We start from the raw sequence: 22177 nt of genomic DNA on the forward strand, positions 1-22177 counted from the left end.
AAGTGATGTTGTTTAATCGCTGCATCCCTACTCCTAACAATGTTTTGCATCTGTGGAAATTGTCTGTAATTTTTTTGTGTGTGTGTCGCTTTCTTTTCTTGTTTGCTTTTGAAAATCGGAGGTGTCTAGTCACATACAGGTCTTAGCAAGAAAGAAAGTTCGAGAAATCCAAGCTGCCATCAAGGTACGTCTGGCTCTGCCCAGTTGCAGGGGGGCTTTTCATCGCCATGGTTACAGGCTGTTCCTTTGTCTTCCCTCCCCTCCCCTACCCCGCAGGTGTCTAGTCACATTCAGGTTCTTGCCAGAAGGAAATCTCGTGAATTACATTCCAAGCTAAAGGTATGCGCTTTTCTGCTTTCGGGCTTGTGGTTGCCATGCCATGTCTCACTTCCTGTTTCCTGCCTAATGCCTTGTCGCTCTAATTCCTGTAACCTAGATCCCTTGCATGCAACGGCTTGTTTAGCATACATAATTGAACGCCTCACCCCCGTCATTCTACTTTCTTGACTGTTTTACTGGCCGTTTTGTCTCATTGACCGCTAAGTGCATGTGCTGCTCTGAGTCTATAGGTTCTGTGGTGACTCCTGGTTAAATATAGAGTGCAGTAACTCTCGGCACAAGCCGCAAACCTGGAAACAAGCATATAGGTTTTTGGGGATTAATATGGATGTGAAATTCAATAGGTCTGGAGAGCAAAGGCAACTATTAAGTTTGTTCCGTAATGCAACATTATTTTGCCACTCAACGACTTGAAACTGAGGGGTTTTAAATCCCAGTTTTCTGTCCCTGTAATTTTGGAGGCTTTATTTTTTAAAACTAAAGCCCTTATGTTCCATCTATGTGGCGTACATATGTTTTATAAAACAATTTATTTGTAAATGAACTCATGGTCAGTGTTAAGTGACTACATGAATAATATTTCATGTCATTTTGGGATGAATCACACACTAAACCTTTAGGTTCAAATCTGGTTTGTATTAAATAACTCAAGTGATCATTTTATCTTTGTAAATAATAAAATAATCGTGAATAAAATGTGCACGGTGGCACAGTGGTTAGCACTGTCGGCTTACAGCAAGAAGGTCGCTGGTTCGAGCCTCAACCTGGCAAGTTGGCATTTTTGTGTGGAGTTTGTATGTTCTTCCCGTGTTTGCGTGGGTTTCCTCTGGGTGCTCCGGTTTCCCTCACAAGTCTAAAGACATGCGGTATAGGTTAATTGGGTAAGCTATATTGACCGTAGTGTGTGTGTGTGTGTGTGTGTGTGTGTGTGTGTGTGTGTGTGTGTGTGTGTGTGTGTGTGTGTGTGTGTGTGTGTGTGTGTGTGTGTGTGAATGAGTGTGTATGGATGTTTCCCAGTGATGGGTTGCGGCTGGCAGGATATCCGCTGCTTAAAACATATGCTGGATAACATCTGTGCTGTTTCAAGAGATAAATAAATAATAATAAGTAAAAATGATGTTATGGTTAACAGTCTTGCTGCCTGCCATTGGACAGGTCAATAAATAGTCCCACTCTCATTCTAGCGCCACTGGTTGAGTCAGTTCTACACTCTGATGCAAAAAAAATGGTTTTGCTGCTTGTTCAAACTACTTATTTAAAATGAGCAGAAACAATACAATTGTTAAGATTTGTTTGGGACAACTTAATTGTTTGTTCAATTCACTTAAATTAAAATAAAGTTAACTTAATCATTTTGTGTTGGGACAACATGAATGAATTGTGCGGAACCCTGCATTTTTTATAGTGTACACCAGGGGTTCTCAATCTCAGTCCTGGAGGTCCGATGTCCTGCAGATTTTAGCTCCAAACCCCAATCAGACACACCTGGACTTGATAATCAACCTCTTACTAGACTTTCTAGGAACATCCTTGCAGGTGTGTTGAGGCAAGTTCACTGAAAATGAATGTTGTCTGCAAAACTGTTGCAAACAATTTATTTGTGTTGAATTTAAACAAACAAATTCAATTTAATAATGTTCAACTTAATTTATTTGTTTAAATTCAGCCCAAATAAATTGTTTACAACCACTTAACGTAAAATAATTTAGTAAATCCAAGGAATCATCTTTGAATAATTTTTTTCAGTGTTAGAGCTAAAATCTGCAGGACACCGGACCTCCAGGACAGAGTTTGAGAACCCCTGGTGTACACTGTAAAAAAACAAATGCTGGGTTCCACACAATCAGTTTGTGTTGGGTAGACTTGGGCGGTATCCAAAGTTTCATACTATCAAACCTCCTCCCTATTTTACCTCTGTATCCGGTATTACCGTGCATAATAAAAAAATTATGATGTAAGGCTCAGACAGCGTCACCAAACTGTTGGCTTGTGCATAAACCATTCAGAAACTGAATACCATATATGCGACCTTAGGTTCGCGGTCACCTGTTTGTCTTGTTCGTATTAGAGATCGGCGCGGGGCGCTCTCTCTCATTTACACAGACTCCCGCGGTACAGCAGCGGGAATGCAGACCTCTAGTTCTTATTTATTACGTCTCCCTTCTCTCTCTCCTCCACACTGTCCCATGATGACAATCATGCATACACATTTTTAGGCATTAAATAAATAATATTTAATATTTAATACTTGTCTGCTATTTAAGTGCATTGTTTTTATGACGGTATAACGGTATTGAAACTGGCACCATTTCTATTTTTAGATCCCGCGGTATACCATATTACCGCCCAAGCCTAGTGTTGGGTCAACCTGAAGAAATCAAGTTAACTTATTAGTTTTTACAAATTTAAGTAGATCGAACATAAAAAAATAATTAAGTTGTTCCCAAAGAACTCAAGAGTTGTGTTGTTTCAGCGGATTTTAAATAAGTATTTTGAACAAACATCAAATACCTTGTTTTGAGTGTAGGATGCACAGAAAATGTTTTGCGGTCACATTGTTTACACGTTAGCTTTTGAACTGCTAATAGTTGCCTTTGCTATTTAAATAAGGATGAGAGAAAAAACAACAACAACCTCGAAAGGTCACTGCACTACGCTGGTCATATGCATGTCTGTTTTTTTTGCATGTATATGTTGTATATGAAGTGTGGCTTCAGCTTGTGAGAGTGGCTGAGAGCTGGAGGTCAGAGTTCACCGCTTAAACAACACGAGCGGCCACACGACGAGCACAGTCTCGAGTAAAAGCAGCAGCAGCGCATTGCCTTTATCTCTCCTGGAGTTTAATGAGGTCATCTGTTCTTCCCAAACGCTCTGCACAAGAAGTCTAGCCCAAAGAGGCCCATTAGGTGCTTTTTCTGTGGCGTTCGCCTCTCCTCTCGCTCTTTTTCTTGGCTTTTTTCAATAACCCACTGGCCGTCAAACGCTTTCCTCATGCTGCATTAATGAAACTACTGAAATCACCCCCGCCCCCCCCCCCCATTCTCTCCCACCATTTCCAAACGTCCTCCCCTGTGTGATTCAGCCATGTAAACAGCAAAGTGTGCTGCATATAATCACCTTACATCAAATGCATCTCATCCACAAAGGCTGCGGCTTACAAAAAAAGGGGGCCTTTTGTGGAAGGGATAATCTGATAATAAATTGACCTGTCATTTAAGATACATCTGCAAGGGTCGTTTCCTAATGTCTGTGTTTACTGAAAAGACCTTGAGGTTGGTCTGACTTCTCTGTTTCTTTCTCTTTCTTTTTTGTGAGGTGATGACTAACTCCTTTTGACCAGCACACTTTTTTTTCACAGTTCCCAGTTTACTCAGATTAATGACTCCCCAATTTGTGTGCGAGTGCATGCGTGTGTGTTATGTGTGTGTGTGTGTGCGCGCCTAGTGGAGCGTCTGTGTGCATTTCCGCCATGAATGGCTGGTCTTTCAGGGACACTGGCGGCTGCCTGAGTAAAAACAGCCAGCTTTTGTATGGGTCTCTGTCTACTCTCATCTAAAGCAAATTAGAAATCAGGAGCGGGGAAGAATTTGAGCTCCCTCCTGCCATTTGCAGCGTAGCATTATAGTAAACCTGCCCAGTGTGCTCTTATCTGAGACATGTTGACTGAAATGACTGTCATTATGGTGCCACTCTTTGAGCTGGTCTGTAATGAAACCCTAGCCACAGTGATCTCAAACTGCCATATTATCAGCTATAAATCTTCCCCAAAGATGCTTTCTGCAGTTCATCTGCTTGACCAGCGCTCACACTGAGTCCCTCATCTTGGTTTTGCTATTAGCACGTGCAGCGGGACTTCCAAAATCACTGATATTACATGTATTCATTTCAAAATTCGCAATTTGGTCAAATTCGTAATTAGTAATATCTAAGAAGACCTTGAAAAACTGTTTTATTCGATAAAAAATGTAATCATTGTGTAAAACTCCTGATGAAAAGACCAGCTTTATATTAATATTGTGTTTGATTGCTGGTTAGGTTTGTTTTCAGTATTCTATTTTTGAAAATAGGCTAATTTTACAACTCTCCTAGAGTTAAATAGACGAATCTTAGCATTTTTGAAACCATTTAGCCGATCTCTGGGTCTGGAATTTTTAGCTTAGCTTAGCATAAATCATTAAATCCGATTAGACCATTAGCATCTCCCTCAAAAATGACCTATTTCGATAATTTTTCTATTTAGCTTAACTCTTCTGTAGTTACATCATGTACTATGACTAATGGAAAATTATTAAAAATCGAATTTTCTAGGCTAATATGGCTAGGAACTAGGGCTACACAATATATTGTTTCAACATCGATATCACAATATGCAGATCCGCAATAGTCACATCCCAGTATGTGCAATGTAAAGTTAATATGTCTGGACTATAGTTGACCAACACAACAGTTCAAAACACTAGGGATTTGTGCAGTCACCTTAAAGCTGAGTCCTTCATCCTGGTTTTACTATCAGCATGTGCAGCGGGGCTTCAGAAATCACTGATATTACATGTATTCATTTCAAAATTTGCAATTTGGTCATATTCGTACTTAGTAATATCTAAGAAGACCTTGAAAATTTGTTTTATTTGATAAAAAATGTAATCATTGTGTAAAACTCTTGATGAAAAGACCAGCTTTAAATTAATATTGTGGTTTATTGCTGGTTAGATTCATTTTCAATATTCTATTTTTGAAAATAGGCTAATTTTACAACTCCCCTAGAGTTAAATAGACGAATCTTAGCATTTTTTAAACCATTTAACCGATCTCTGGGTCTGGAATTTTTAGCTTAGCTTAGCATAAATCACTGAATTGGATTAGACCATTAGCATCTCCCTCAAAAATGACCTATTTCGATAATTTTTCTATTTAGCTTGACTCTTCTGTAGTTACATCATGTACTATGATTGATGGAAAATTATTAAAAGTCGAATTTTCTAGGCTAATATGGCTAGGAACTAGGGCTACATCGTTTCAATATCAATATCACAATCTGCAGATCCGCAATAGTCACATCGCAGTATGTGCAATGTAAAGTTAATATGTCTGGACTATAGTTGACCAACACAACAGTTCAAAACACAAGGGATTTGTGCAGTCACCTCAAGTAAGAGTCACCTCAAGAGTCCCTAATCTTAGTTTTGCTATCAGCGTGTGCAGATAAAAATCACTGAAATCACGAGTATTCATTTAAAAATTTGCAATTTGGTCATATTCGTAATTAGTAATATCTAAGAAGACCTTGAAAAATTGTTTTATTTGATTGAAAATGTAATCATTGTGTAAAACCCCTGATGAAAAGACCAGCTTTATATTAATATTGTGTTTTGTTGCTGGTTAGGAATGGTTAGGTCATTTTCAGTGTTCACCAGCCAGTGGCAAATTAAGTTGGGCTGTTAATAGAATACTTCATTTAAAATAATAATAATGAATAGGCAAATTTTACAACTCTCCTGGGGTTAAACAGTTAAATCTTAGCATTTTTGAATCCGTTTAGCCGATCTTCGGGTCTGGAACTTTTAGCTTAGCTTAGCATAAATCACTGAATCAGATTAGACCACTAGCATCTTGCCCAAACATTTTTGAAAATTCTCCTAATTACTGCGACTGATGGAAAATGAAAACTTTATATTTTCAATGCAGATATGTCTAGGAACTACACCCTCATTAACGATGTAATAATCAATTAACTTTTATGCTGTACCATGTTGTAGGTGAAATTCTTCCTACTATAAAAAAATCAGCTAGCATCTGCCAACTAGTGTGACAACCTGCATGCACAGGAAGCATGCATTGCAACTATGGAATATCATTGTTCCTGCTACAGCCATGATACAGTAGCAAAGTTCTTTGATTATTACGCTGGAATTAGAGTATACTTCCTAGCTGTATCGACCTAGAAAATAGCAACTTTTCATTTTTCCGTCAGTCTTAATACATAACAATAGATCAGATGTTCTCAGTCTCGGTCTTCGAGGTCCGGTGTCCTGCAGATTTTAGCTCCAACGCCAATCAGACATGCCTGGGCTAGCTAATCAAGCTCTTACTAGGCTTTCTAGAAAAATCCTTGCAGGTGTGTAGAGGCAAGTTGGAGTTAAAATCTGCAGGACGATAGACCTCCAGGACCGTTTGAGAAGCCCTGCAGTAGTTGATTACTTGTGTGGGGATTAAAAGAGTACAAAGATATTTTTGTCGTTCATAATATTTGGTGATAATAAGTGCAAACACTAGAAAAGACTAGATCTTTCTAATGTCCATTTATTGAATGGCAAATCAAATAAAGTATACATTGAACAGCTGTGTCCAACAGGGCTTGTTCACTAGTATACTTTGGGTGCCACACGTGTTAACATTAAACATTTCAACCAGCATGGCCTTCCTGGTGTGATCTGACTATCCAATTTAAAGGGTTAGTTCCCACTCATGTAAGAATTATATTATTAATTACTCACCCTCATCCAAACCTCTGAGGCCCTTGTTTGCCTTCAGAACACAAATAAGGATATTTTAGATGAAATCTGAGAGCTCCATCCTCCATTTGCTGCTATGGTCTTGACTATGGTTCCATGAAAGTGCACCCTATATTGACACTGAGGCGAAGAAACTGTTGAATAAAGTCATTATTTTTGTTTTCTGTACACAGTTCAGTACACAGTCCAGAAAACTACCAGAACACATCCTCAAAACACACTATATGCCTTCAGTGGTTCAATCTGAACATTATCAAGCTATGAAAATAACTTTGTGTGCACCACTGAAGACATGTAGTCTGTTCTGAGGATGCTGTTTTGGTAGTTTTCTGGACTTTGAACAAATCATGAACCTTGCTGTCTATGAAGGATGAGGGAGCTCTCCGATTTCAATTAAATATCTTCATTAGTTTTCCAAAAATGAAAGAAGGTTTGGAATGACACTCCAATTAACGATTGATCCCCCATGAAGGATATCAAAACCAGTTGTATGGGGGGTCAGCCCTTTAATAATAAAAAATAGTTCACTCTGATCTGTATTGTAAATAATAATGTCAATAATTAAAATGATAGAAAATATACACTAACTGACAAAAGTCTTGTCACCTATCCAAGTTTTAGGTACTACAAATAATAACTTGACTTTTAGTTAATTATTTGATATCAGAAGTGGCTTAAATGAAAGGTAAAGGCCTCTAGATTATTCTTATTTTACCATTTTACTTATTTTACCAAATAAAATACGACCATGCCTTGACTTTTAATTATTTAATTAGGACAGTATGGTCTGACTGTGCCTAGACAAAAGTCTTGTCACTTAACAGAAACAATGTACAGTAAAGAATATAAAGTCATGGTGCAGTGAAAAAAGAATTAATATTGTGGGAGGACTGCAATGACTCAGATAACTTATTAATAAAGTCATTTGGAATGGCAAAGAAAGCGCTCTTGCAGGACTCCCAGAGTTCATCAAGATTCTTTGGATTCATCTTCAATGCCTCCTTCATCTTACCACAGACATGCACAATAATGTTCATGTCTGGTGACTGGGCTGGCCAATCCTGGAGCACCTTGACCTTTGCTTTCAGGAACTTTGATGTGGAGGCTGAAGTATGAGAAGGAGCGCTATCCTGCTGAAGAATTTGCCCTCTCCTGTGGTTTGTAATGTAGGCTCAGGCTGTCGATGTTGCCATCCCCTCTGCAGATCTCTCACACACCCCCATAATGAATGTATTCTCAAACCATGATTTTTCCATCACCAAACTTGGCTTATTTCTGAGAATCTTTGGTCGATGCAGGTTCCAATATCTTCTGCAGTATAAGTGATGATTGGCATGCAGTTCAACAGATGATTCAGCAGAAAAATCTACCTTCTGCCACTTTTCCAAATGATCAACTAGAAATCAAGTTATTATTTGTTGCTCCAAATAGGATCGACGGCAAGACTTTTGTCATGTAGTGTAGATATACATTGACCACCCCTATAATAGTTCATACCATTGTAAATGCATAATCACACCAATCAGTCTCTGCAAGAAAACTATTAATTCAAAAGTCTGAAACTCTCAGATCTAGAGCACCGATAGACATCACAAGTGTTGACAAGACTGTTGTCTCGTACAACAGCAGTTTGTATCTACATCTAAACTGAAAGTAAAGTCAAATTAGATGCATAGTTTGACTAGTTTCACCTACAGAAACGTTTGAAATATCTAATCAGAGAAGACTGTAGGTCAGAATACACTAAATATTCCTCAAAACACTGAAAACCTAAATACGTTTTATTAATAAACTAGATGTAATATAAATAAATACATAAATGACTGAAGCATGTATTACACGAAAAGTTGACCCCCCTGATCGTCAATGTATAATTCGCACACTGCATGAGGGTGAGTAATTAATAGCGTAATTTTCCATTTTGGATGAACCAACACATTTGGTTCTACATCAAGCAACCGAAACACAATAAACGCTGGTCTTTTCAGCAGAAATTAGTCCGTTAATCACATCCATAAACTGTGGACTTAGTTCGAATCTTTTGTAGGTTGTTTGGTTTGAACTGGCCAAAACCTGCAGACTGAAAATTGACAATGAACCCTTCTTTGTTTGCGTTTAGGTGACAAGCATGGTAAGTACGAGTTTCTCAGCGCTCTTGACTGTGCTTCTACATATCGCCGTGGCAGTATAGCAGCTGCTGAACACCTGCTTGAGCTCTGGCCTCTCTGGCTCTCTCTAAGCCAGCTCTCGCTCGCTCATACGTGAGCCGCCGCTCCCAGCATGCTCGCCCTCAACTTGTGCCCACTTTTCACCGTCTTTTAAATGCAGATCCGCTCCATTCACTGCCTATTTGGTACATTCAGTGCCAGGGTTCGCATCCTGATATGATCGTGCGCTATACAATCTACAATTTGAATGCATTTTTAAGCATAAACACTTTAGCTCAGTTAATTAAATGACCTGTTTTTAGAAATACATCTAAGCAGAGGCATTCCTTTAGTAATTAAATGCCTATATATTCAAATACATTTGGGGAAAATAACAAGGAGGATGTTTAAAGAAAACGATATCCTTCAGGCCCTTTTTCTCTCTGAACTGTTTCAGGTTCAGTTCGGTGACCTTGATGGATGCTTTTAGAACGAAAGCATTACACACAGCAGGAAAAAAAGAGGAAAGTTTTAGTATTAGTTAACCCTTGTTCCTGACAGATACAATGCACTTTATTAGAAATGTAGGCGCTGCCGGATAATATATAACATCAATGTCACTTCTCATTGGATTTGGTTTTCTTTCAGCCCCGGCGCTCAATATTAAACATTATCATCTTCCATCCTCGACACTGGAGGCTTTCACTCTTTTCAGGCTTTTTTTCCTGTCTATAATGCTTGCACATTCCTCTTAAGATCAACGGCTTTATAGCTCTGAAGAATCTTTTAACATGCTTTCTGTATGTGGATCTTTGTGTTGGAGCGAGTGGGCTGCTTCATTGTCCCCTGTTTTGTGTTCAGTGCAGGGGGTGACGGTTTCCAATGTCTCACGGTTCGATTTGTATCACGGTCACCGTTTCGAATCAGTATATAGAAATATTTTGAATGTTTGTGATGACTGCTAATTAAGATCCCTAAATCGCAAATATTCACTCTCAGTGTCATTAAAGGTTAATATGATATGGATGTTATTGCTGTCATTGCGGTGAATGTCACTGAGTTCAAAAAAATGTTTTATGGCTTCTATTTTAGCATGTTTTCTCTTCAATGTCAAGCGTGCCTTTAGAAATCAATATGATATGCTGATTTATTGCTCAAGACATATTTCTTATTGTTGTCGGCGCTGAATTGTGCTCAATTTGTTTTTGTGGAAAGCATGATCCACCGCCATTCAAAAGTTTCACTTTTTAAATCAGCAAGGACACGTTAAATTGATCAAAAGTGACAGTAATGACATTTATAGTGTTGAAAAAAGGTCTTTGAAACTTTAGGTTTAGTCAGGGATAGTTCACACAAAAATGAAAATGGTGTAATCGTTTCCTCACCCTTTAATTGAGTTTCTTTCTTCTGTTAAACACAAAATAAGATATTTATAAGAATGTTGGAAACCAGTAATTACTGACTTTCATAGTATTTGTTTAAAGTAAGTCAATGGTTACAGGATTTCAGCTTACTTTAAAATATATTCTTGAGAATAAAGAAACTCATAAATGTTTGGAACCACGTGAGGCTGAGTAAATTTACATTTTTGGCTGAACTATCCCTTTAACCAGCAAACAAATTGTCAGCATTGGTTATTAAACCATTCTTATTATGATTAAAAATAGTACCAGGGTGTCCGCGTGGTTTTAAAACGTCTCAAAAACAAAATTTTAGGCCTTAAAAAGTCTTACATTCACTGAAATAGTGTGTTGTAGTTTAATTGTGTGTCATTTTTAAAAAGTTCCTAATTTCCCTCTATCCAAGTAAAGCTACCCAATCTGAGCGACACCCTCCCAATCACCAACAAGCCATCTAAATATATATATATATATATATATATATATATATATATATATATATATATATATATATATATATATTTATTTATGTATTTATTTATTTATTTTATTATTATTATTATTATTATTGCAAAGAGATACAATCACAACAACTTTTAAACATTTTAACTGAAAATCCTCTAAGTTATATATATATACTAATCAGGAAAAGAAAACTATAAGCAATTACACAATTTCTCGTCATAATAACAGGCCAATATAACCCTTTACATCATCTTCCATTTAACAAAAACTTTTTACAGAAATGAGGTGGAATGGACATAATATTTAGAAATAAGCATGAAATGTAAGTCAAGGATAGTTCACACAAAAATGAAAATGGCGTAATCGTTTCCTCATCCTACAACTGTTGAGTTTCTTTCTTTCGTTAAACACAAAAGAAGATCTTTAGAAGATTGTTGGAAACCAGTAATCATTGGCTTCTATAGTATTTGTTTAAAGTATGTCAATGGTTACAGGATTTCAGCTTCCTTAAAAATTTCTTCTTGAGTGTTCAACAGAATAAAGAAACTCATAAATGTTTGCAACTACTTGAGGCTGAGTAAATGTATATTTCTGAGTGAACTATCTCTTTAAGCAGCAAAATCAGTGTTGGTTATAAAACCATTATTATTATTATTATTATTATTATTATTATTATTATTATTATTATTATTATTATTATTATTATTATTATTATTATTATTATGAAAATTACCAGGATGTCCATTGAGTCTTAAAATGTCTTAAATTTCAAAAACAAGCCTTAAAAAGTCTTAAATTCACTGAAATATTGCTTTGTAGGTCTTAAATAAATTCAAAAAGGCCTTAATTTTCCTCTATCCAAATAAAGCTACTCAATCAGACACACACCTATCTAATCACCAATAATCCATGTAAATATAACTTTTTTTTTGCTTACAATCACAACTCTTAGACTTTTTTACTTCAAATCCTCTCAATTAAATTCCCTAATCAGGAAAAAAAAAATATAAGCAATTACACAATTTCTCATCATAATAACAGGCCACTATATCCCTTTACATCATCTTCCATTTATCTAAAAGTAGTTTGGGGGAGTGGACATAATACTTATAAATAGGCATACAGCATAAGTCAGTGATAGTCATGGATAATTCACACAAAAATGAAATTGGTGTAATCGTTTCCTCACTACAATTGTTGAGTTTCTTTCTTCTGTTAAACACAAAGGCAGATATTTAGAAGAATGTTTGGCAAACAGTAACCATTGAATTTCATAGTATTTGTTTAAAGTAAGTCAATGGTTAAAGGATTTCAACTTTCTTCACAATATCTTCTTGAGTGTTCAACAGAATTAAGAAACTCATGAATGCTTGGAACAACTTGAGTGTGAGTACATTTTAATTTCTGAGTGAACTACCCCTTTAAGCAGCAAAAAAAAAAATTATCAGCATTCATTATAAAACCATTATTATTATTATTATTATTATTATTATTATTATTATTATTATTATTATTATTATTATTATTATTATTATTATTATTATTATTATTATTATTATAGTACCAGGGTGTCTGTAGGGTCTTAAAAAGTCTTACATTTCAAAACAGGTTGTGTTTTGTAGGTCTTAAATCGTTTTAAAAAGGTCTTTATTTTTCTCTATCCAAGTAAAACTACCCAATTGGACCAAGACCCACCCAATCACCAATCATTCATGTAGATAAAACTTTTTTATTGCAAAGAGATACAATCACAACAGCTGTTAGGCATTTTTAATGAAAATCCTCTAAATTAAATTCCCTAATCAGGAAAAGAAAACTATAAACAATTACACAATTTCTCATGATAATAACAGGCCAAGATGTCCCTTTACATCATCTTCCATTTGTTCAAAAATGACTTACAGAAATTTGGGGAAGTGGACATAATACTTATAAATAGGCATGACACTTAAGGTTTTATAATAGAAATGCATTCATTTAAAAAAAAAAAAAAGAAAGAAATATTATGTTGAGAAAAAATGACAGATTTAAAATATGTGACTAAAAATTAACTACTTTTAAATTTTATTTATTTATTTATTTATTTATTTATTTATTTATTTATTTATTTATTTATTTATTTATTTATTTATTGTGGCAAACAAAAAACAAATTCCATTTCAATCCCCAAAAATCCTTAGTGTTTAGCTCTGTATATACTGTACACTCAGGGCTTCTGTAGGTTTCATCAAGTCAAATTTAAGACTTTTTAAGACCATTATGAATAAAATTTTAGACTTATACCCTCAGAAATGAAGGTACAAAATCAGTCACTGGAGTGGTACCTTTACAAAACTTTTGTACCATACAGGTGGACATTAGTACCTTTAGGGTACACTTTTCTACCTTCAGGGTTTACTTTCATACTTTTAAAGTATTATTAGGTAAACATTTGTCATTTTTAGCTATTAATGTATACCTATAAGGACCTGTTAGGAACAAAAATGTACCTTTTGAAAAGATACCGCCCCAGTGACCGACTTTGACCTTTCTGAGAGTGTAAGTCTAAAATTTCATTCATAATGGTCTTTGAATATTATATTTTTATTTTGACCTTAAAGCAACACAAAAAGCAACAACAACTATTAAGACAGAAAAGAAAAGACACACAAAACAAAAAAAGACAGAGAAAAGATTTTAAAACCATTGTTACATCAGTTCCTCTTGTTTTATACACTCTCAGAAATAAAGGTACGCGAGCTGTCACTGGGGTGGTACCTTTTAAAAGGTACACATTTGTACTTAAAGGGTTCATATTGGTACCTCACAATTATATATTAGTACCTAAAAAATTTAAGAGGAACACTTTTGTACTTTTTAGGTACGAATATGTACCCCTGAGGTATTATTATAGAACAAATTTGTACCTTTTGAAATGGTACCACCCCAGTGACAGCTTGCGTACCGTTATTTCTGATATTGTACATAGATCAACAATGTTACACACATATTTCTAGGCCAGTGGGCCAGATCTTGCAAACAATGACAGGGTCATACTTTTAAACTGTTATGCTTGACATTTTCAGATTATTAAAAAAGGGTTCGCTTCTAAGCCAGCAATGCTATCAGAAATACTGGGTCTAAGTTTCTCTAAATGTAAAGTGTTAGAGAGTTCAGAAAGCCAGGACTTAAAATGTAGTTTTGATGCCTTTTTTCCATAGACAAAGAATATGTTTTTGGCTACCACCATACCATACTGGACAGCTTTTTTAATTTGATGACTAAACCCACGAAGTGAATCAGACCAACCAAAAACAGGGATTGCTGGATCAGGAAGAATAAGCTTTAGAGTACACTCTCAGAAATAAAGGTACACACGCTGTCACTGGGGTGGTACCTTTTCAAAAGGTACACATCTGTACTTAAAGGGTCCATATTGGTACGTCAGAAGTATATAATAGTACCTAAAAAATTCAAGAGGAACACTCTTGCACTTTTTAGGTACTAATATGTACTCTTAATGTATTAATATTGACCTTTAAGGTACAAATGTTAACTTTTGAAAAGGTACCACCCCAGTGACAGCGTTAGTACCTTTATTTCTAAGAGTGTAGAATCTGAAAATTTCACTCCAAACTTTATAAAGTTTTGGTCATGACCAAAAAGATGTCCCAAAGAGCCCTCCACAGATTCACATTCGTTACAGTTAAAGGAGATGAAGGGGTAGAATTTGTCAAGCTTAACACCTACAGTAGATGAACTAATGAAGCTGATTTACTACTTTATATTGGATTAGTTGTTGTCTTGAGTTAATAGAACATTTATTAGTATTATTATTATCCTTATTTAGTATTTATGACCTTGATCAACTTTTCCGAGTCCTCAATGTTAAGCTGAACACCTAAATCTTTCTCCCAGGAATCTTTCAAATACAACGTAGACCAATAAAAACATATATGAAATGGGAAATCAAATTAGGAGTTTCATAATGATCTAAAAAGAGTCCTAAATTTAACTTGATGAATCCTGCAGAAACCCTGAGTACTTTATCCCAAACTTTCTAGTCATAAAACGTGCTACAAACACATGTGTTCCGAATCGTGTTACAGGAACTCTTCAACCCCTGACTCACTGTGTCCGTATGTTTTCTGAGTCCTGATTCATTCTGTAAATGCTATTGAAGGATCAGAGCGTGAAGGACAAAGCTCTTCAGACTATGGCCTCCATGTCCTCTGCCCAGATCGTCTCTGCCACCGCCATCCACAACAAGCTGGGTCTTCCAGGCATCCCGCGTCCTGCCTTCCCCGGAGCCGCAGGGGTAAGACCGGCCTTTGGCACCCAGCTATCAGTACACTTTACTTCATCCACACGGCTGGCCACCGGGCCGCTTGAGCCAGCTCCAATCCCATTACACACGCCCTGTCACCTGCCTTCATCAGATAAGCCCACTAATGCCACACTCAAGATAACTAGACCGCATGGCACATCATACACCTCGTTTTTTTTTGTTTTTGTTTTGCAATGGCAATGCGATAAGCCATGTATCAAAAGTGTGCAGATGCCATGTGTGTATGTGGATAGCCGCTGTTTTCTTTGTCTATTTATTTGTCCAATTCTCTAGTTTTGGCAGGGTATGATACCGACAGGCCAGCCTGGATCCTCCCAAGAGTGAGTATCTCTACCAAACTTCTGCTTCCATTAATACACTAAAGTACATTGCTTCTTCTGTTTCACCTTTTTTGTCATTCTTTTCCGCAATAACTTCTTTTTCTTAACCTTCACTTTTTTCTGAACTTTTAATGTATAATTTCTGCATTTTTGCTGTATCTTCTATAGCTTTTGCACTTTTTATGCACCCCTTTCTTCATCTTTTTTGTTCCTTCTTTTCCTCCTCACATTTGCAATCTTCTTTTTCTTCTTCAGCACTTTTTTGTGCAACTCTTGTTCAATTTCTCTGTACCTTCTTTTCCAGCTTCTGCACATTTGCAGCTTTACCTTCATGTTCTTCTGCATCTTTCTCCTCACTTCCTTCTGTTTTTCTAATGCAATTTTATTTTTATTTTTTTAATAACTTTCTTTGTTTTATAAACATTCAAACACATTGACTTAGAAATTTGGTTCAACAATTAACACAACAATTCACAATAAGAGATACAATATACGAACAATACATAAAAAACACATAAAAAAATACATAAGAAAGTAAAATAACAATAATAGATACAATAAGTAAACAACAATAAAAAAATAATAAATACAAAAAACCTTCAGTTTTAATCTAAATGAGTCTAATTCTCTTCAATTTAACTACTTCCTGTAGAGTTTATGGGCTCTATTTTAACGATCTAGGCGCAAAGTCTAAAGCACATGGCGCAAAAGCATTAAGGGCGTTAATGGGTGTGTTTTGAGCATAACGTGCATTAAACCAGAGTCTCATCTCCCATTCCCTTTGAGAGTTAGTTGCGTCATGCCATGGCACATTTGCTATTTACATGGTGGACTATGTAAGTGGAAAAACTGAACGCTTCACTAGCGAGAAAACAGTTAATCAGACCATCTACAGTGCGAGGATAAAGTACGAGCCTCCTCCATTCAGCCTCTTTACTTTACTTTTACTTTTTACTTTACTTTTGTGGATAAGGAAACGGTGGAAACTCACTCCACTAATGACATCCATTAGCCTACATATTTAATTTAGTTTGTTAAGTGCAAAGATTTGTTTCAAAACTATTTCTAAATTCAGTTCTAATTTCCAGCAAACGAATAAATGAACAATAATAACAAAATGTGTTCAGAAAACAGTTATATCTAAATACACGTCCTATTCTTATGCCCCATATGGTGATGCAGACGTCTCCAAAACCCGACAGGTGGACAAATCTAAACTTGTTTTTATTAAAACAAATATAAATATGCATATATAAATAATGTTACTACTAATAATAATAACATTATACAAATGCAGATTGTCATGAATAAACTGGAAAAAAGCCCCATGGGATAAAGACATGGAGGTAGTAGTAATATTTGTAACATTTTAATCCTTCATTATTTTTCATATGTAAAGATATTTGTGTATTGCTGCACATCCTGTGTGTATTAAGCAATATGTAAGCTCTTTGGACCTGCATAAGAGCATAATTACTGCGCTCTGTGCTGGACTTTAGACCAGGTTTTAGTTGGTTAATGGCATGGTCTATTTCAGTTCTTTAAAATAGCATCCCACCAACAATGCACCTTAACACACCTCCTTTATAGACCAGCACACCCATGACTCCACAAAGTGGCGCAAATGAATTCGCTATTTAAACAATGTGGCGCAAAATGTGAAAATTAGGGTTGTGCTGATCTGAAGACAACAAATCGACAACAAAAAGTCTTATCTAGGAAAGATTGCCAGATTTTATAGAATTTGTTTCTAATGCAACTTTAATTGTAATTTATCACTTCCTTTATTTCCCTCTGCATTTTCTTCTCCACCTTTTGCAGTTTCTTCACGTTTTTTCTGGACGTTCTTTTTTTTGTCTTACACTTCTGCAGCTTCTTTGTTTATGCCTTCTTCACCTAAATCTTCTTAACAACTTCGCACAAAACGTCTTTACCACCTGCTTTTTCTTTAACTTCACCTTTTCCTTCACCTATTTCTCTACCATCTCTGCGTTTTTCTCTATCTTCTCCAACATTTGCACTTATTCTGCTCCTCTTTCTTCCTGCACATATTTTCTGTACCTTCTTTCCACCTTCTGCACATTTGCAGCTTCACCTTCGTGTCCTTTGCTTTTACTCCTCCTTCATCTTCCTCCTGTTTTTCTAAAGCAATTTTTAATTGTAATTTACCACCTTCTGTATTTTATTCTCCTTCACCATCTTTTCCCTCTGCATTATCTCCTCCATCTTCTTTTTCAGTTTCTTCATGTTTTTCTGGATTTTCTTCTCGTTCTTCTTCTTCATTTTGTATGTCACTCATACACCTTCTTAACCTAAGTCTTCTTTACATTATAGTGCATTATAATGCTATCTTCTTCCACTTTTTCTGCAGCTCCTTCTTCTTAAATATCTAAATACAGTTGAGGTCAGAATTATAAGCCCTCCTTTGATTTTTTTTTTCTTTTTAAAATATAAAAATGATAATATTTTTCTTCTGAAGAAAGTCGTATTTGTTTTATTTATTGTTTTTTTTTTTTTTTTTTAAACATTTTAAGGTCAAAATTATTAGCCCCTTTAAGCTAATTTTTCAATAGTCTACAGAACAAACCATCATTACACAATAACTTGCCTATTTACCTTAACCTGCCTAGTTAACCAAATTAACCTAGTTAAGCCTTTAAATATCACTTTAAGCTGTATAGAAATGTCTTGAAAAATATCTAGTCAAATATTATTTACTGTCATCATGGCAAAGATAAAATAAATCAGTTATTAGAAATGAGTTATTAAAACTATTATGTTTAGAAATGTGTTGAAAAAACTCTTCTCTCTGTTAAACAGAAATTGGGGAAAAAAATAAACAGGGGGGCTAATAATTCAAGAGTTAGGGCCTAATAATTCCGACTTCATCCATATCTATCCTAACTATCAACCATTAACCTACAATAATATAGCTTTCATACTCACAGTTTAATGCCTATGTGTACAAGGCATTAATTATACACAATTATAATTTTTATAATACATTTTTTCTATATTTTTTATTTACTAGTGGTGTAATGTATCACAAAGCTCACTATTTAGATCCCATTACAGTTTTTGAGTCATGGATTGGGTCATTTTTCAAATCATCCAAAAATGGAAGGAGACAAATGTAATTTGCTTTCCATTTATTACAAAAACAGTACTGCAAGACACTTGGTTTTTAACAAACAGAGCTTAGTACCTGTAATTTTAATAAAAAATAAATTAAGAAATAAACAGCTGGAAAAAAATATGAATTGTAAAATATTCAATATTGTGAAAAATGATCTTCGCTGCTGTTGCTGATAATGTTAAATATATAAATCTTACATCATAATTTGTGCAACACATAGTCTCATTTTCAATGAATGATTCAGTTACTCATTTAAAAAAACTTTGTAACTAACTCAAAAGGGTAAAAACTGAATCTCTTTCTCGATCAAACACAGATTTGAATGCAGCGATTCGAAGGATTGATAAACATATTCAAATCACCATCATTTATAATATATGTTGCGTAGGTGTTTGAATTGAGATCCCGATCTTTTAATCATTAGTTGTGCAGCTTTACACTGAATGCGTTTATGCAAGCTAAACAAGAAGCGACAGAAAACACCTTTAATAACCCAAGAAACCCACCACATCCCGAATAACCTACCACAACTTCCTCCGTCATCATTATATTTTACAGGAAACCAAAATGTTTTCACACATGGGATTTGAATGATGTAAATGATCTCTTTGCAATCGTTGCAAATGTTGGATTAATCTATAAATATATAACTTAATAGTTATTCATTTATTAATTTTATTTCATTTTTAATTAATTATTTACATTTATTAATTTTAAAGAGTTATTAATTGTATAGTTATTTATTCATTTTGACGGGTCACATGCGTTCCAAACCATGGGTTGTGATCTGTTACACCCCTTATTATTGGCATATTTAGAGTAAATTACTTATATAGAATAAAAATGACAAAAATCAAGAGGGATGACGTTATCATTATTTTTTTACAGCTTTAAGCCTAGTGCACACTACAAAACTAGTTCCTTTTTCCACAGCTAGTCAATAAAGTAGCAGTATCCAGTGTAATTAAAATCCAGGAGGGCAGCAAGCTGGTGGGAAACCTAAATTCATAACTCTCCTTCACATTTTTTTTGCTGAGAGTGGCTTGACGACAGACTGATTCAGCAATATTTTGCACTGAACTAAATTTAGAGCTTAAATTTTTTTCAATATGGTTCTTTTCTTTTGCCTAGCAAGAACAGGTATTTCCCTTTGAGAAATGCAAATCTTTATCCTCTTGCTCTCTGTTCTGTCTACTGTGTTGTCATTCTCTTTTTCCTGATGTCTGTATTTTCCCCGACTCTTTCAGTTTTTTTTTTCCGTTCCCTTAGAGGGATCATAGAGAAAGCAAGCCTTTCCAGAATGGAGGAAGGGGGGTTGAATCCATGTTTCAATGCTTTGTGCAGCTTTGTTTCTTCTTTGCTGTGTAACCCTCTTAATCTCTTCAGTATGTAGTGCTCCTTTCCCCAGTCTTAATTCTCCTTTGTCTTTGTTTTAGCATCAAGCCATTTGCTCAGCAAGCGTACCCTATCCAGCCAGCAGTCACAACTACAATCTCAAGTATGTGGGCTTTCCATTGCCATGTCTTTGTTCACATTCAGATTCATGCCTTCTGTTGTTTTGAAGAGCGAATATTTAAGCCTCCTGTTGATTTACGGGTCAAAAATGACAAAGGTGCCATTTCAACAGGTGAAAAAAACCTAAACATTAGCCGTGTTTCCATCCAAATATGCAAATTAAATGTATGCGTAAAACTGGAATATTACATTAAATAAAGCAAATGTTTCATCCAACGAGTCCAAGGAACCGTTTACACTGTCAGGTCTTGATGCCCAATTCTGATTTGTTGTATATCTGATGTTTTTGCCTATTTATTTACACGTTCTTTTAATTGTGACCCATATTTGATTCATGTGTTTACACTTGCCACGACGTTACGCATACGTAAAGGCGGGTTCTAGCATCTGAGCCACACTAGCCACAATGAAAGAATTTGCCTTGCTTTTAGCTCTGCGAAATATGCGAACTTCGCCCAACTTTAAAATGATTTTAAGGCAGAGGAGGAAGGAAAGGGCTGTCATCGCAGCTTGTACCTATGGTATATATATGGTGTCTATATATATATATATATATATATATATATATATATATATATATATATATATATATATATATATATTATATATATATAAATCTGATCTGCCTGTTTACATGATAGTCGCATTGTCACATATCCAAATATCTGATTTATTTCCACATATGAAGGAGGCCTGAAGCCGATTTCTAAATATCCGAATACATACGTTTTTTTTCGTGTTTAGACGGTCATAAAACAGATCCGATCTGTGTCACATATGAGCAAAAAATCGGAATTGGGTCACATTTAACTGGCAGTGTAAACGGGGCCCAAGAGAACAAAATTGTCACTTCCTGATAAACTGGCGCCAAATATAAAAAAAAAAATGGAAGTTGCTGCATTAGAAGAAGGCTTTTTTCGTATATAATAACTTATTGCGTCTTATAACGTGTAGAGGAAATGCAATGTGCAATGTCATGTCATCTTGCTTTTGGAGGCAGGAAACAACTCTTCGGGAATGCTGCCAGTCTTGGAAGATCTGCGCGTTCTGCTGATGTTTTCCATCAAGGATGGTCATCAATTGTTTCTCGTATATAACATTCGAAAATAATCGGACCTCATCGTCCACCCAAACATACCTGTTACTTTCTGCCGTTTTTGTTATCGCATGATCTGTCGAATCCAAGTCACTGGACTTTTTTGATGTGCATACAGGAATTTGTTCAGTAAATGCATTTCCCTCATAGTTTATGCATATTTTTTCTTATCAGATAAAAAGATTATTCTACTCGTATTTTTTTCAATGCGCATTTTCAAAATGTTTGTGCATATTGGCGCTTCCATTTAGGGTTTTTTAATGAAATATTGCAAAATGTGCATTAAAATAAGCTAATGTTTTTTTATCTTGAAGTTTGCTGACTTTATTTTTTTTTTAAATGACCCCAAGATTAGAAAAAAAGAATAATTTTCTATTTTCATATTTTCATGAAGGTTGTACACATTTAGGGTACAATTTTACCTATTGCATTAGAAATAGCATCAGAAATCTACCTAAACATACCTTTTACTAGTCAAAACTAACTGATTAAATAAATGGCTATTCTCTGTCCAAATATTAAACAGTTCTTAAATTAAAGAGAAAATTCTAGACAAGTAAAACATATTGTCTTGTTTTAAGTAATAATAAGTCAAAATTAAGTGAGTTTTTCCTTGAAACAAGCTAAATAATCTGCCTATAGCGTAAGAAAAATTATCAAAATTTTACTTTTGACATAAGATTATTTTGATTACCCCATTGGCAGATTATTTTGCTTGTTTTAGGGAAAAGTTTTGACTAATTAAATGTTTTCCTGTCTAGAAAATGCTTCTTGATTTAAGATTTTTTTAGATACTTGGGCTAGAAACACGACAAAAAATCTAAGAAAAGCATTTTTTGCAGTGCATTGATGAAAACCTAAACATTCACAGAGTTTGTGATGAAGATGAGTTTGTTTCTTTATGCAAAATAGATTTGAGG

At 35.2% G+C, this 22177-nt stretch overlaps 1 protein-coding gene across 7 annotated transcripts in view; it reads left to right on the top strand.

The window, feature by feature from the left end:
* tead1b (TEA domain family member 1b) overlaps positions 1-22177 on the top strand; it is a 159991-nt gene that overhangs the window by 120306 nt on the left and 17508 nt on the right. The window contains exons 5-10 of one of the 7 annotated variants that reach the window (XM_056462343.1): positions 122-184; positions 277-339; positions 8971-8982; positions 15026-15160; positions 15464-15510; positions 20083-20144. In XM_056462343.1, coding sequence (XP_056318318.1) covers positions 122-184; positions 277-339; positions 8971-8982; positions 15026-15160; positions 15464-15510; positions 20083-20144 — 382 coding nt within the window. The remainder of the gene's footprint in view (positions 1-121; positions 185-276; positions 340-8970; positions 8983-15025; positions 15161-15463; positions 15511-20082; positions 20145-22177) is intronic. The other 6 variants (XM_056462344.1, XM_056462347.1, XM_056462346.1 and 3 more) reach the window with 6 other exon arrangements.

Source organism: Danio aesculapii, chromosome 7, assembly GCF_903798145.1.
Source record: "Danio aesculapii chromosome 7, fDanAes4.1, whole genome shotgun sequence".
Classification (NCBI taxonomy): Eukaryota; Metazoa; Chordata; class Actinopteri; order Cypriniformes; family Danionidae; genus Danio; species Danio aesculapii.